The sequence below is a fragment of the Takifugu rubripes genome, chromosome 8, assembly GCF_901000725.2.
Source record: "Takifugu rubripes chromosome 8, fTakRub1.2, whole genome shotgun sequence".
Lineage (NCBI taxonomy): Eukaryota > Metazoa > Chordata > Actinopteri > Tetraodontiformes > Tetraodontidae > Takifugu > Takifugu rubripes.
In genome coordinates this window covers 2,772,343-2,786,593 of record NC_042292.1, presented here as the reverse complement: position 1 = coordinate 2,786,593, position 14,251 = coordinate 2,772,343, and the positions used below count along the sequence as shown (strand labels likewise).

The 14,251-nt window shown below is 46.0% G+C and overlaps 2 protein-coding genes across 2 annotated transcripts; both read left to right on the top strand.

Moving 5' to 3' along the window:
* The first annotated feature begins 338 nt into the window (after positions 1–338).
* adamts1 (ADAM metallopeptidase with thrombospondin type 1 motif, 1) lies at positions 339–6,089 on the top strand. Its single transcript, XM_003966419.3, has 8 exons — positions 339–1,294; positions 2,010–2,350; positions 2,440–2,572; positions 2,717–3,174; positions 3,292–3,478; positions 3,641–3,819; positions 4,050–4,225; positions 4,316–6,089. The coding sequence occupies exons 1-8, from the start codon at positions 685–687 to the stop codon at positions 5,052–5,054; spliced, it is 2,823 nt and encodes a 940-aa protein (XP_003966468.1). The 5' UTR covers positions 339–684; the 3' UTR covers positions 5,055–6,089.
* A 1,881-nt stretch (positions 6,090–7,970) lies between these two features.
* On the top strand, positions 7,971–14,196 carry cyyr1 (cysteine/tyrosine-rich 1). The gene is made up of 4 exons (XM_003966443.3): positions 7,971–8,338; positions 10,400–10,499; positions 11,923–12,083; positions 13,451–14,196. The coding sequence occupies exons 1-4, from the start codon at positions 8,269–8,271 to the stop codon at positions 13,582–13,584; spliced, it is 465 nt and encodes a 154-aa protein (XP_003966492.1). The 5' UTR covers positions 7,971–8,268; the 3' UTR covers positions 13,585–14,196.
* Positions 14,197–14,251: the final 55 nt, after the last annotated feature.

Genomic DNA, 14,251 nt, shown 5'->3' with positions numbered 1-14,251 from the left:
GAGTTAGTGATAACGTAGAACCACAACTGAGAGCCCCAAGTGGTTGAGCACATGTTTTGGGCTGCGTGACCAATATCAGCGCGATGTTTTCTATAATGTGTGCACGTACATCTTCAGAGGGACCAGCAGAGTTTAGGAAAGACGGCACTGCCCTTCCCGTTGCTCTCTTCCATGCACAATGATTCATGGACATGGACGCGCTCCAAAATCACTGGTGCGTTTTTCTTTGCGCACGGGATTTTGGCAACTCTAACATCAAAGCCTCCGCAAAAAGGGGGTGGTCCCAACACTGAGAGAATAATATATAAGGAGACACCGGCCGAGTTCTGACTGCAAGACAAGAGCAGAGAACAGACTAAAAGGGTCAGCAGTGGAAAACCCTGCCCCCCCTTAGTCACTCAGCGAGACAGAAGTTTGGGAGAGACCTGTTGGGACTAACTGTCGAGATTCTTTGATTTTCATGTAATGAAATTACTTTTTGCAGTTCAGACCTGCACACAAGTTCAGATTTTGCACTGGATCCGATCCCTGTTTTAGATTTTATGCGTCGTTTTTTGGACGCAGATTTGTGGAAGTTAAGAGACTGTGTTTAGTTTAGAGGCAAGCCTTTAAAAGGATTTACTCGCTGCTTCCTAGAGAATTCGTTATCTGCTCTGTTTCAAGTTCTCGGATTGCAGCTTTATCATGTTATTGTTGCACATTTTCCTGGGCATAATCGCCAGCCTGTGCGTCGGCACGGCGCACGGCGCCTGGGAGGAGAGCATGGTGGTGCCGGTCAGACTGGACCCGGCGACCCGACCCGAACCGTGGCGGACTTTTTCGGTGGAGGAGCAGCAGAAGCGGGCGGAGATGAGAGAGTATCGCTTGGAAGTCTTCGGCAAGGAGCTGGTTTTGGAGCTCGAGCCTGACCAGACCTTCTTGGCGCCGGGTTTTGTTTTCCACATCGTAGGGAGCCCAGAGTCCGAACCGACACCAGAATCCAAGAACGGAGCCGAGCCGGGTTGTTTCTACTCTGGCACAGTGAACGGAGAGGAACACTCCGCCGCTGCGCTCAACCTGTGCCACGGGCTGAGGGGCGGATTCTACTTCCAGGGCGTAGAATATTTCATTCAGCCCCTCAACTCCAGTGACTTCGTTGGCACCGAAGAAACTGTCCACATGATCCGAAGGAGGGCCCGGGCCTCTTTGGCAGAGGAAGGAAGCTCTAAATGCGGGGTCAACGAGGACGAGGAGAGGGTGCCAAAAAATCTGGAGAAAGAAGCCGGCCGCGGAGCCGCTAATGGAGACCAGACAGGTAAGCTTAAATGAGACGCTCATTTTTATACATTTTTACGCGTTGATTCCTTCGATGTCCAGATCATTAAACTGGCCAAAGAAAAGTAGCCTATGTGGTGTTTTTGAGTGTTATCTTACACTTACTCTGCCTACACCTTATTTAATAAACGTCAAACATCCAGAAAAAAGACCACTGCTGTCACTTTCGTGCGTCCCAGCAGGCGCACTGGACTCAGCTCCAGCCGAGCCGAGAAAGGGAGGAGAGAAGGGTGAGGGAGGGGAGGGGAGGGGAGTGGGGCAGAGGAGGAGGAGGGGGGTCGGAGGAAGGGGAGGGGAGCCCTGGGGGTTGGCAACAGCCAGAGCCCAGCGGTGCTGGGACCCGACGCGTAAACGCGCCTCCTGGTACAAATCGCACCGGCAGATACCCCCCCCCCCCCCCCCCCCCACACACACACAGAAAAGGATTTTCTTTTTTCTTTGCGCACTTTTCCAAAGAGAGGGTCGCTTTAGGAATGTGGATCTTAAGAAGGGATAGTTGTGACGTTAAAACAACGGACAAGGACTGTAAAAAAAAAACCGACCATCTCGTTCAGGGTGACTGGTTCCTGTCACAGGGCATCTGACATCCAACAGTCGAACTTAATGAGCATTTCAGTTCCAATGAAAGAATGAGTATTTCATGCAGAAGTGCCACCTTCTTATGTTGGATCATCTCTGTCCCTCTCTCCCTGAAGCCCACCACCGCACAAGGCGCTTTGTCTCCACCCCTCGCTACCTGGAGATCATGATAGTGGCTGACCAGTCCATGGCTGAGTTCCACGGCGCAGGACTCAAACCCTACCTGCTGACCATCATGGCGGTGGCCTCCCGTCTGTACCGCCACCCTAGCATCCACAACTCCATCAGCCTGGCGGTGGTGAAGCTGCTGGTGGTGTACGAGGAGGAGTACGGCCCTCAGGTCTCATCAAACGCTGCCATGACTCTGCGGAACTTCTGCCAGTGGCAGCGACAGCACAACCCGACCAGCGACCGCCACGCAGAGCACTACGACACCGCTGTTCTCTTCACCAGAACGGTAAGGTCGCGTGGAAGGTTAAGACGTGATAAGAAGAACACAAACATGAAAGGACCCGAGCGTTCAATAGAACCTGTCTGCCCGTGCAGGACCTGTGTGGTGCCCACTCTTGTGACACCCTCGGCATGGCAGACGTTGGCACGGTGTGCGACCCTGACAGAAGTTGTTCAATTATCGAGGATGATGGGCTGCAAGCTGCGTTCACAGTGGCACATGAACTGGGTAAGTCAATATCGAGTAAATATGACCCTGTGTAGTAATAATATTCTGTTACAGCATACTTTACCATAGAGATATTATCTATTCTACTTGTTAATATAATCCACAGCAGGATATTATAAAATGTCCCATCGTATTGTCTTGCAGGCCACGTCTTCAACATGCCCCATGATGATGCCCAGCTGTGCTCAGAGGTCAACGGCGCCCACTGGGGGTCACACATGATGGCCTCCACGCTGTCCAACCTTGACCAGCAGCAGCCATGGTCCCCCTGCTCCGCCCTCATGGTCACCACCTTCCTGGACAACGGTCACGGTCAGTGCTTGCTGGATAAGCCCGTCCGACCCCAGGCGCTGCCTCAACCTCTGCCCGGGACCGTCTACGACGCTGACCACCAGTGCCGGTTGACTTTTGGGGAGGACTCTCAGCACTGCCCAGATCTGAGTACCACATGCGCGGCTCTGTGGTGCACGGTGACGACATCCAATGGCCTGCTGGTGTGCCAGACTAAGAACTTTCCCTGGGCTGATGGGACGCCATGTGGGCATGACAGCTACTGCCTGGCCGGACAGTGTCTGACCAAGAGCCAAGCTGCCAAACACCAGGTAGGAATCCAAACATTACAAAACCAATTTCAGCTAATAAATGAATGTCTTTCTATTTAGTTTTGCTTCTTTGATCTTGTCAGCTCAGTTCATAAATTGTGTTTCTGATGCTTTCAGATTCCCGTGAATGGCGGCTGGGGTACGTGGGGTCCATGGGGCGATTGCTCTCGGACCTGCGGGGGAGGGGTGCAGTACTCATTCCGTTCCTGTGACAACCCTCTTCCAAGAAATGGTGGAAAGTACTGTGAGGGCAAGAGGATCCAGTACCACTCCTGCAACACAGAGACGTGCCCCGACACCAACGGTAAGTTGTGGTAATAAGCCCCCCTGCACCGCGGTGACTTGCCATTGAAAACGTTCGGGCACCCCAAATGTGGAAGTCACAACTGTAGCTTCATCGCTGGTGTGAAAATTAGGTGTTGCTCAAAGTGAGCAGGCCGTAAATCCGACCCTTCTCTCCCTGCAGGTCTGACGTTCCGTGAGGAGCAGTGCCTGGCCCATAATGACATGTCAGCCCAAGTGTCTCTGGGTTCGGGCGAGGGTGTCGAGTGGGTGCCCAAGTATGCTGGAATTTCTCCTAAAGACCGGTGCAAGTTGGTGTGTCGGGCCAAAGGAACCGGATACTTCTTTGTCCTTAAGTCAAAGGTGAGAGTTTGCAATGTCATCTTAAACCCACGCTTCAACCGTAGCGGGGTCTTTTCTTGTAGCAGTGCTCTTTCTTTGTTGGGCCTGTGAATTGTATAAGTAACCACTGTAAATTTGTTCACCCTCTGGCTTCTTGCCTCACTATTACTCTTTTCTAACCGACTCAGACACATACATAACGCTTTCACCAGACTGTGCCCTAAAGTTCACTACATCTCTGCTACCCCCAGGTGGCTGATGGCACGCCGTGCAGCCCAGACTCCACCACCGTTTGTGTGCAAGGCCAGTGCGTCAAAGCCGGGTGTGACCGCGTCATCGGCTCTAACCGACGCTTCGACAAGTGTGGGGTTTGTGGTGGAGACGGCTCCACCTGCAAGAAGGTGTCTGGCTCTTTGGATCGTGCCAGGTAAACACCCACTGGGTTAGAAATGACTTAGATGTTGTAGACCTCCTGTTTTTCATGCTGCACTCTGAATGCTGCTCCTCGCTCTTTCAGGCCTGGTTACCAGGACGTTGTAACCATACCTGCTGGTGCTACTCATGTAGATGTCAAGCAGCGTGCCACAGGCAACGGTCGACATGACAACAGCTACTTGGCAGTGCGGCGCCAGGATGGAACCTATCTGTTAAATGGCGATTACAAGCTGATGACCATGGAGACAGACGTTGCCTTGAGAGGGGCGTTGCTGCGGTACAGCGGCTCATCTGCCACCCTAGAGCGCATCAGGAGCTTCTCCCCACTCCCCGAGCCCCTCACCATCCAGGTCCTCTCCGTAGGGGAAGCTCCCAGACCTAGGGTGAAATATAGCTACTTTGCACCACGACCAAACAACGGCGCATCAACGTCCAACAACGGAGGTCGTCGGCCGTCCATCAACGCCATCAGAGAGGTGGGCGGAGCGGAGTGGACCTTGAGAGAGTGGGGGCCATGCTCCCAGACCTGCGGAGGAGGTGTGCAACAGAGAGAGGTAGTGTGTCTAGATGCCTACGGTCATCCTTCCAGAGACTGTCCAGAGGAGCTGCGGCCCTTGGCTTCCAGGTCCTGCGCCACGCAACCCTGTCCCACCTGGCTTCTCGGAGACTGGTCGGTCTGCTCTAAAACCTGCGGCCGAGGCTTCCGCAAACGCCAGCTACGCTGCATCGGGCACGATGGGCGCACGCTAACTAATGAAAGCTGTGACCCCAAAGACCGACCACGACCTCTCCTGGAACTGTGCACTCAAGGTGCTTGTTAAAGGTCCCTTCCATAATGTCCTACCAGAAAGACATTAAAAGACTCTTGTCTTCATTGCCTCTGGTTTCCCAAATGAGGCAGATGAATGTTTACATGCCAAACGCTGCCATTTCTGGATAGTTTCGGGTGATCTAAAGGGTCCAGGCTGACTTTTAAAGCCAATCTTTGCCAATTCCCTCCAGTTGGACAGATGTTGGGTCCCTTCTAGACACAGTTGGAGCAATAAGGACTGTTTTGAGCTTGCTGCCTGTTCGTGCAGCAAAGGCACATTCTTTCCCATTAGAGGCAGAAAGCATGGACATTCCTGATTTCCTAAAGGAGCGTGCTGCTGCCCGTGAGTGTGAGAGATTGTGAGACTGTGTCATTTTTTTTTTTTTTTTTAAATACATGTTTTTAATTGTCCAAGCTGGGCTGGACAGACACGTGAGGGTTGGGAGGAGGAAGGTTATTTCAGAGTTTATACAGAAACTTATTGCAGAGAAAAGATCATATTTTACTAGGTCACCCCATCAGGTATGGAAAATAAAATAGTTAATAATCTTAGCGTCCCAGTCTATGTTTATTTAACACAAATCTGTAGCACTTCCTTTTTGTTTTTGCCAGCGGCACATTATAAGACCCAGTCGTATTTAAATGTCTGAGTTACAGTACCTTATCCTTTAGCCATATCTTGACCTCTTCCACACAAACTTCAATGAGGGACCTCTGAAGACCAAAGAGAAGTGTGTGAGTGTGTGTATGGAGACGTAAACAGGGACTTAACTCCTGCTACTACTTCATAAGTAAGTCTTTCCTGTCTTCTGTGAAGGCACTTTGTTTTTCTCTCATTTCCCCCCTTTTGTACAGAATATGCAAACATTATTTATTTTTGTACAGCCTGTTAAATATAATCATGTGGCTTTTAAAGATATTTTGTTTGGTATTGAGATTACAGAAGGGAGTAGAATATAAAGATTATTTATACAGTGTTATATATATATATATGGTCCTAGATACATGAATAAATATGAATAAAATATCTCATTGATTTGTGCAATTAGTTTATCCAGACTGGTTTGTTTATTGGACACACACACACACACACGCACACACACACACACACACACACACACACACACACACACACACACACACACTCACACACACAGATCTTGTACAGATCTTGAGATTGCGAGATTTGCCATTGACTAATTTAAACCAGAACCATCAAACTCCCAGAGCTCATAAATATATCTGCAAATGTTTAATGACTATCATTCAAAGCACAAATACAACCACCATTCTAACTTTAATAAGCCGGCCAGCTCTTAGAAGACCAAAAAAATCCCAGTATTACAAAAGCGAATCTTGCGCGATGTTTTTATGACCACTAGATGTCAGGATTTCCCAACTCCTCCTTCGACCGGTTTTCCCCATTTGGCCTCTATTATCAAACAAGTGCATTTAAAATACCACTTGAAGCTAAATGGCCTCCGCACGTCCACAGTATACATCAAATCATTTGCCACATATGTATCTTCCAAGCTACTGTGTATCCACAGGGATCCTTCCAAGCTTAAAGGTCTAATACCATATCATTCAGGGTTTGGAAAAAGCTTAAATGTCCGAATTGAGAAGAAATTGCCTTTAAAACGATGAATGCATCTACTTTTGATTTGGACTACAAACAATGTCAGGATTGTCAATGATAACCAGAAACCTGGTGTCACTTCAGGTCGGACCCCGAGGTGGATAATTGACTGCCAACATTGCTCCCTGTGGAGCGCAGTGGCAATAATTATCCTCCTGCCATTATCAATGGTTTAAAATTAAGCCGCACAATGACAAAATGAGTTACCAGAATCTAGAGCAGACGCCCACAACATGATTTTCCAAGTGACAAAGAAAAACACACAGCCATGCAGCAAAATCATCATTAATATAAATGAAGCCTTCTGCTCGCTTGTTTTTTCATGCCACTGCGTCACATCATTACATCTTAAAGGGAACATCTGGAAGGCATCATGAATCATCACACTCAATGTGGGTGGCATTTAAAAGAATGCTCTCCACTATTTGCCACCCTCAGTTGCCCATAAGCTACTTTAAATATTGTATTCAAGTAAATTAATTCTAATTGTTGTGTTAATACATTGAACCCCACTGTGGCCAGATGCAAAAGAGCTGTGCAATACATTTATATGAAAAGAAAACAACAAACATCGATATTAAATCAAGCAGAGAAGCACGGTGAATCCTTAACTTTTATTACTTTTCATATTTCATGTTTTTAGCATTTGCAGTTGTCCACAGCCTGCCTGGGAGCTTTTTAACTACCATAATTTAACTTTCAAATGATCTATTTTATGGCTGTAACTTGATCTCTGCAGGTCAGCACATATGTGGCGGCCCAGAGGAAAGGGGGACGACTGCCCCTTTACCCCTGCATTTAAAACAAGGAAAAGGACTTTCCATCATTTCAAACTAGAGCGTGATCATATTCCAAACATACATAAGGAATTAAGCAACTTTTCAAAGGTTTTGTTGTTGTAGATGTCGTTGGAAAGTGGCACTGAAATTTGAAATGAATTTATTACAATGTTACAAAGGCTGCCAACATACAGTACGTTGGTCTGGCTACATTAGCAACATGCTAGCAGCCATAGAGGGGGACCGAATGTAATCAATACTGATTACATATATTGTATATACTGACTTGGATGCTATCCCACATAAAATGATTGTCTGGCTGCAAAATTAATTGGAATAACAATCTGGCTTTGGTTCCCTACTGCGGCCCTAGAGGGCGGTAAAAGCCCTTTAGTGTTACTTTCAGGAAACTTTTTTCAAAAAGCTATTTAGAAATCATGGATTAAAGCCTTATTTTGAAAATATCCAGCCGCCTTCTTTTGAAATCATCAGAGTAATCCGAGGAAGCGGGGGGAGGGGGATAAAGGGAAGACTTAGCCGGGTGCGGAGAGCGAGGTGTGGGCGCAGGACGGCGGGACGCGACACGTGTTGAGGAGGAACCGGAGCTCCTGAAGGGGGTCAACCGAGGAGCTCCGGCACAGGACAGGACAGGACAGGACAGCGATGCACCGGGGAGAGCCAAAGAGGTGACTGGAGGCTGCACGGCGCTGGGAACAAGCGCTTTGGTCGTCTTTTACTGGACAAACAAGGTTTAGTTTTGTGTTTTTAAAACGCCACAAAGTGGACGCAGAAGAGCCGGAAGGGTCATGGAGAACCCCTGGAAGAGACGGAGGACGCTGTGGTTGAGGAGCTCGCTGCTTCTTTGTTTAGTTACCGGTGAGTTTGTTTTATTTACTCTCACTTTGTGACGCGCAAAATAAGGAAATGTGGGAAACTTCGACGGTAGTTTAATTGTCTGATGTCATTTTTTTGCATCAAGATAAAGGAAACAAATGCTCGGTGTGTTGTTGGTGTATTAAAGGATTTAGGACCTCACATGAGAAAGACGGTATCAACACTTTCCCTTAGATTGCTTTCAGATAAAGAAATGAACTCAGTAATCCTGCAGTTAGTATGTTATTACCCTTTAAAGGTAAAAGTCTAATTTTCCTTTTAGAATTTTCCATAAAGGAGTAAAAATGTTGCTGTTAGATCCTAAACTTAAATACCTTTATTTTCTCAGATGTTTTCTCAAGTTTGTAGGTTTGTAGTTGGTTTTTTTAAAATTATTAAATCTATGATCATCAAAGATATTAGCAAGTTTTTAGTATTCGATTTTGGCCACGATTATAAGCATCTAGCCTAAAAGCTAAAACTGTGTGTTTGATCTCTGACTTTATTTCCAGGCACTTCTGGCACAGAACACATTCACAAGATCACTGGTTACTGTTTTTTACAAAACATTAATTATCTGCTAACTTTTAATCTTGTCAAGTCAGTAAAGGGGTGTGTGTGTGTGTGTGTGTGTGGTCACAAATGACCGAGTACTGTCTCCAAGCGTGTGGAGAGACAGGAGCCAGGTCCTGTTAGGACCACCCAGACAGAGCAGCACCACAAGGCTCCCTGTTGGGACCTCCAAAGTGGGGCCATTGGCACAGAGACACGAGATTGTTTGAAGCAGATATTCAGTGTTAAATTAGAGCGCAATCTCCTGGCGCTTCTAAAAAGAAGCACGTAGAACTTGTGTTTAAGTGAAATTAGCGGTAATTCCAATAAGTGGGGCTGTGAAAAACTTGTCTCATCCAGGGAAGAAGCTGTGATCACAATAAATCTGCTGACCAATGAAATGCTTCTCCATCTCTTTACAGCTTCTCTGTATGTGACCAAAGTTACCTAATAAGCAGAAATGCTAATTCCACTCTTAAAAGGAGCATTTTGCATATGTGTGTGCATGGATGCCCCTAAATACACACACACACACTGTCACACGCTTCATCTGGTGAGGAACAACTGTGTGGTGGCTGCATGTTCAGATGAGGATGTGAGACCAATACAGCTGTGTATATGATGCTTCAGTGTGTGAAACAACGCACGCACAGCAGCCATGACCCCCGCGCTGGGTCGTGCGCTCGTCTGGCGTCACGATTCCGCTCCTCACGCGCAGTTTTCACGCTTTGCATCCTGTCTCCCTTCAACTGCTGAACAGATCCGTGCGTGTCACTGCCGCAGTTCTGGGGCGTACGAGAGCGGGTGACTCAGAGCATCGAGTCAGCGGCTCCGATCATGACTCTCAGAGTCAAAAACATCGGACTGCGCACGACACGCTGTCGCTGAAGGTCAGGCATCCAGAAGAATTCTAAAATTCGTAGCGGCCCACACCAATCGATGCTCGCACGGACACTCGTTTGACTGGTGACATACAAGACGATGCGTCATTGCTTCCATTGGGCATAAATGAAGCCAATGAAAACGCTCCCATGTTGCTCATCTCAAAAGAAAGGTTTCTTGCCTAATCCGATGCTGAGTCAAGCATGGGCGTCAAATAACAAATGAGGAAGCCCTTCATCCGTGTTTTTGTCTGCTTCAAGCTCTCATGTGGCCGACCGGGGAGCGGAAAAGCAAATCGAGCGTCTCCACTGTTAACTCAGCAAAGTGCTCCGTCGCTGTTGACACGGCAGCCGTTGCCGTGCTAACTTGGCACTGCGTTAAATATTGTCTTTGAGGGGAAATATGTCCTCTTGGAAGACTCTGGAAACATTACAGAGCAGAGGAGGATTTTATTTTCCCCCTTTTTTTTAAAAAAAACCAACTCAGGTTTTCTTATTTCCAGCCACAGAGAGATCTCAGGCCTGGGAAAGGGAATCTGTTTCAACTGGAGCAGTTTTCTTATTTCTTGACTCGTTTAACAAACATTTAAGTCCTGCCACTTGTCTGTTTTTGTGCACCTGTGTGTTTCAGGCAGCAGTGAAGCTCAGTGTGACGGCTGCTTGGAGTACTGCTGCGATGGATCGCCACCTTTCTGCTGCTCCTACTACGCCTATGTCGGCGACGTCCTCTCGTAGGTTGCCACCCACTCGCGAGTTCTTTCACACAACCTTGAAGTGTAACTACACCTCAAGAGCACTTCTTTGAAGCAGCGTTGTTAATTGATTACTCCTCAGCATCGCCATAACTGCTCAAACTGGTACGGCTCTGGTCCCACGTGGTCTCTGTGGCAAAGGTCCATGCTCCGAATACTCTGAGTTGCTCATGGTCGGCTCATAAGCTAGCTTATGTGTGTGCTTATTAATTATTCTCTATTGTGTTTGTTTTTGCGCCGGTGTTTATTGGGGAGGTAGAGCTGTTGGAGAGTTGCTCGGTTATTTTTACTGCTCCTTGGGCACCCCCCAGCCAGGGGTCTAGTTACACTTTAAGGCTTTTGGGCATCCAAAATACTGCCCAAACTAGCTTGTATGTAAACTGTTTCATCATCATTCTACACCAGACATGAAATTGCTATGAAAACTGAAAGAGCCAATTATGTTTGACACCCAATTTCTACATCAATCTGTGAATCAAGAGCGACTAATGGTGCTAGATTAAAACACACACACACACACACAGACACAAGAACTGCTGCTACTCCCACAATATTCTGTGATTCAAACACTTGAAAGTACAAAGTACTTGAAATGATAACTAACTCAATGCTTGAAGAAGGCCTGCAGACTATCACTGTCCAGTCATTCAAGGGACATAAAAATATGTCAAAATATGTATTTGGGAGAATAATTTATAGCACCTGTAATGATGTGTTTTTTGCAGCGCCAAAACTTCTTGCAGCATGAGACTCAGAGACACACTTTTGTGTGAGACTGACAATAGACCCGCAAAAGCAACAATTCCCAACAGTTAATATAGAAGGGAAGAAGCCTCTTGGATAAGAGGTGAAAAGTCTTTGACTGGAAGTCCAGTCGAATTTCCTTAATCCAAGAATTCTCTTCGACCTGGATGACTGACAACATTCCGCAACGTGTGTTGGGTTTCTTCTTGCTGCTCCACCAAAATGTGGATTTGTCACATAAAGACCAGTGGAGACACATTTGTTTCATTCACCAAGGGCTGGGTCAGTCGCTAACGTTCCACCAAACATCACCAACTACTGGCGAAGAATGTTCCTTTCAGTCGTTATCGTGGATCTATTGTGTGAACGCGGAGCGTTTTTTTAAAAAAGCAAAGCAAAAAACTTTTCTTTTTCAGGTGAAAACGCCATGTAAATGTGGCCTTAGTCAGCCGTGTACATAGTTTTATATCAAGCCAGTTCACACGCCGCTCCTCGCAGAACACGCCACACACTTTCTGACACACACCCACCCATCTCCTGGCTGAGTTACATCAATCGCTGCAGTCTGTCTGTATGGAAGCTGACATGGACAGCTGCCACTCATCACACTTGACCGGGTGGCTCACTGTGTGTGTGTCTGTGTGTGTGTGTTTTCCAGGGGCACTGCCATCTCTGGCATCGTTTTTGGCGTGGTGTTCCTGATGGGTGCGGTGGCGGCCTTGTGCCTGTGCCTGTGCATGTGCATGAAGAATGGGCGAGGGGCACGTGTTGGCGTGTTCAGAACTTCCTACATCAACACTGTGACCCAGGGCTATCCAGGTAGGTCTGCAGATGCCTGGAGCACCAACAACCTACAACAACAACCTAGAAAAGAGAACAAAAGGTGCTCAAGGTGAAGGTTCCATTTAAGGGGATTTTAAAGTGATCTTATGTCGGGGAAACGAATGGGATAAAAGAGAAACTATCCGACAAAATGAAGCGATGTGTCATCGGAATATTGCCTGAAATGGTCACCAGTGTCACCATGTTGTTCTCTCATGCGCACTGTCAGGTGACACCCCCATTCATCACTTATTTATCCTGTTTTTATTGTCCTCCTCTGCCACCGAAAGCCTATCTCTGTTCTGATCTCTTTATATAAACATAAAACTAGAACACATAAAGCCAAGGAATACTAATTTTCTGTTGCTATGGTGACAGAGGTCATATAATTTATGTGTTATTTGTTCATTTAAATGACTGATAATTCAGCCTACTAACTTGTTTTATCTCAGCCATTTAAAAAGATAAAAGGCTAGAGGAAATGAGTGTTGAGTATTGGGTGTTCAATGGCGGTTTTCCGGTTTTGGGGTTCCATTTTGCTGTAAAAATGAATATAGTCCCTGGCCTTAATTGGTTCATAGGCACTCATGCTACATTTATTAAAGTACAGTTAATACATATTTGATTTATTGTGGTTTTCCACTTCCTGCTACCTTACGTTTCCACTCCTCTAAACTCGGGAAGCATGTGTCATATATTTTATCTATTATTCTGTTTTTAACTTTTATTCAGAGTGTACACTCAATCTTTTGTAGATTGTGGTATATTTAAAAGGGAATATTTCAATTTATATGGTTATTATTGGGAAAAGGGTTGTGATAGAACTTATGGATGGATATTAGAGCCAATAATGAAAGATGAATGTGTTGTGAAATGAGTCACATTCTAGCTTTCTTCTCACTTAAATTTTTTAAGTTCTCAACTGTTTGTTTTGCATTTATGGTCTCAATTGTCTTTCATATTATTATTTCTATAGTCACTGTTACCTTGCAGAGGTAGCAATGAATTTGTTTCATCAGAACCAAAGTGAGGATTACATCAGTTAATTTGAATTGTTGCTAAAGGAAAAACCCACAGAAAACAGGCTTTCAGAATAAAAGATTTAGAATGTAAAAATGCCCATTTTTGGTTTTTAGTTTGTATTGTTATCCCATTGTATCTAGGTTATTATCAGAGTAAATATTTCAAAACAAGTTTTTTAAGTTTTTAAGACGAACACGCGGCAGTTTCCCTATATGTCCACGAGATGGTGCTGTATTCACACAACAATACTGTTTATTTCCTTTTTCCTTAGTTTCTTGAATAAAGAAAAAAAATCCTCCCAACCCCTTTAAACCTGCTGAATCTACTTCTCTTTTCTTTAGGTCCTCCTCCTCCATACAACTATGACTATGAGATGTACCCTCCGTCACTACACCCCCCGCCATACACTCCAGCTCAGTCCCAGCCGGCCAACTACTCCCCCCCTCCACCGTACCCAGGCTGCACGGGCAAATGAATCCCACCAGGGGGAACTCAGAGGAAACTGGAAATATGCAGATATGTTGTGGGGTTTTTTTTGTTGTTTTTTTTAAAGGTGATCCAGTGCAATATTCAGCAGTACAAAAGTTCCTATTGGGAAATAAACACATGTTTATTGGGATCCTGGTGGACCGGTATCACACCAAGCTCCTTATCCCGACCCAGCTGTGCACATGAAAGGCATCGTGCCACTTTAAAGGTGAAGACCACTGTTGGCTGCATGGAGGAAATCACATCCCTGGAGAAGTAAAGTCCAGACTCTCTCTCTCTCTCTCACTTACACACACACACACACACACACACACACTTACTTCATCTTCAATTAAGCCAGTAATTGATGTGAAGGTTCTCATCTTGCTCATCAGCTCCGGTTCTGTCCATAAACTTGAATGTAAATATTGAAGGGCCAGCACTGAAGAACTGAAATGTGTTTTTGCTTTTCTTCCCGTACTTGAAACTCACAGTTCATTTAACCTCAAATGGAGTCATTTTAAAGCTGAACATAAATGTTTCTGGTGAATTCTAAAAGTTCTCTTGCTGATTGTGTGGCTGTACTACAAATTAAAAATGCTGAGGAACTTAAACTCATTATGTTCTGGCCCTGCTGCTGTGGGGGTGTGCTTTTTTTTTTCTTCCTTTGAGTA

Excerpts from the sequence above, each read along its gene's own strand:
- adamts1 (XM_003966419.3), top strand. The coding sequence starts at position 685 with ATGTTATTGTTGCACATTTTCCTGGGCATAATCGCCAGCCTGTGCGTC. Across the intron at positions 3,175-3,291 it reads GCCAAGCTGCCAAACACCAG|ATTCCCGTGAATGGCGGCTG; the intron begins GTAGGAATCCAA and ends TGATGCTTTCAG. Across the intron at positions 3,479-3,640 it reads GACGTGCCCCGACACCAACG|GTCTGACGTTCCGTGAGGAG; the intron begins GTAAGTTGTGGT and ends CTCTCCCTGCAG.
- cyyr1 (XM_003966443.3), top strand. The coding sequence starts at position 8,269 with ATGGAGAACCCCTGGAAGAGACGGAGGACGCTGTGGTTGAGGAGCTCG. Across the intron at positions 8,339-10,399 it reads GCTTCTTTGTTTAGTTACCG|GCAGCAGTGAAGCTCAGTGT; the intron begins GTGAGTTTGTTT and ends TGTGTGTTTCAG. Across the intron at positions 12,084-13,450 it reads TGTGACCCAGGGCTATCCAG|GTCCTCCTCCTCCATACAAC; the intron begins GTAGGTCTGCAG and ends TCTTTTCTTTAG.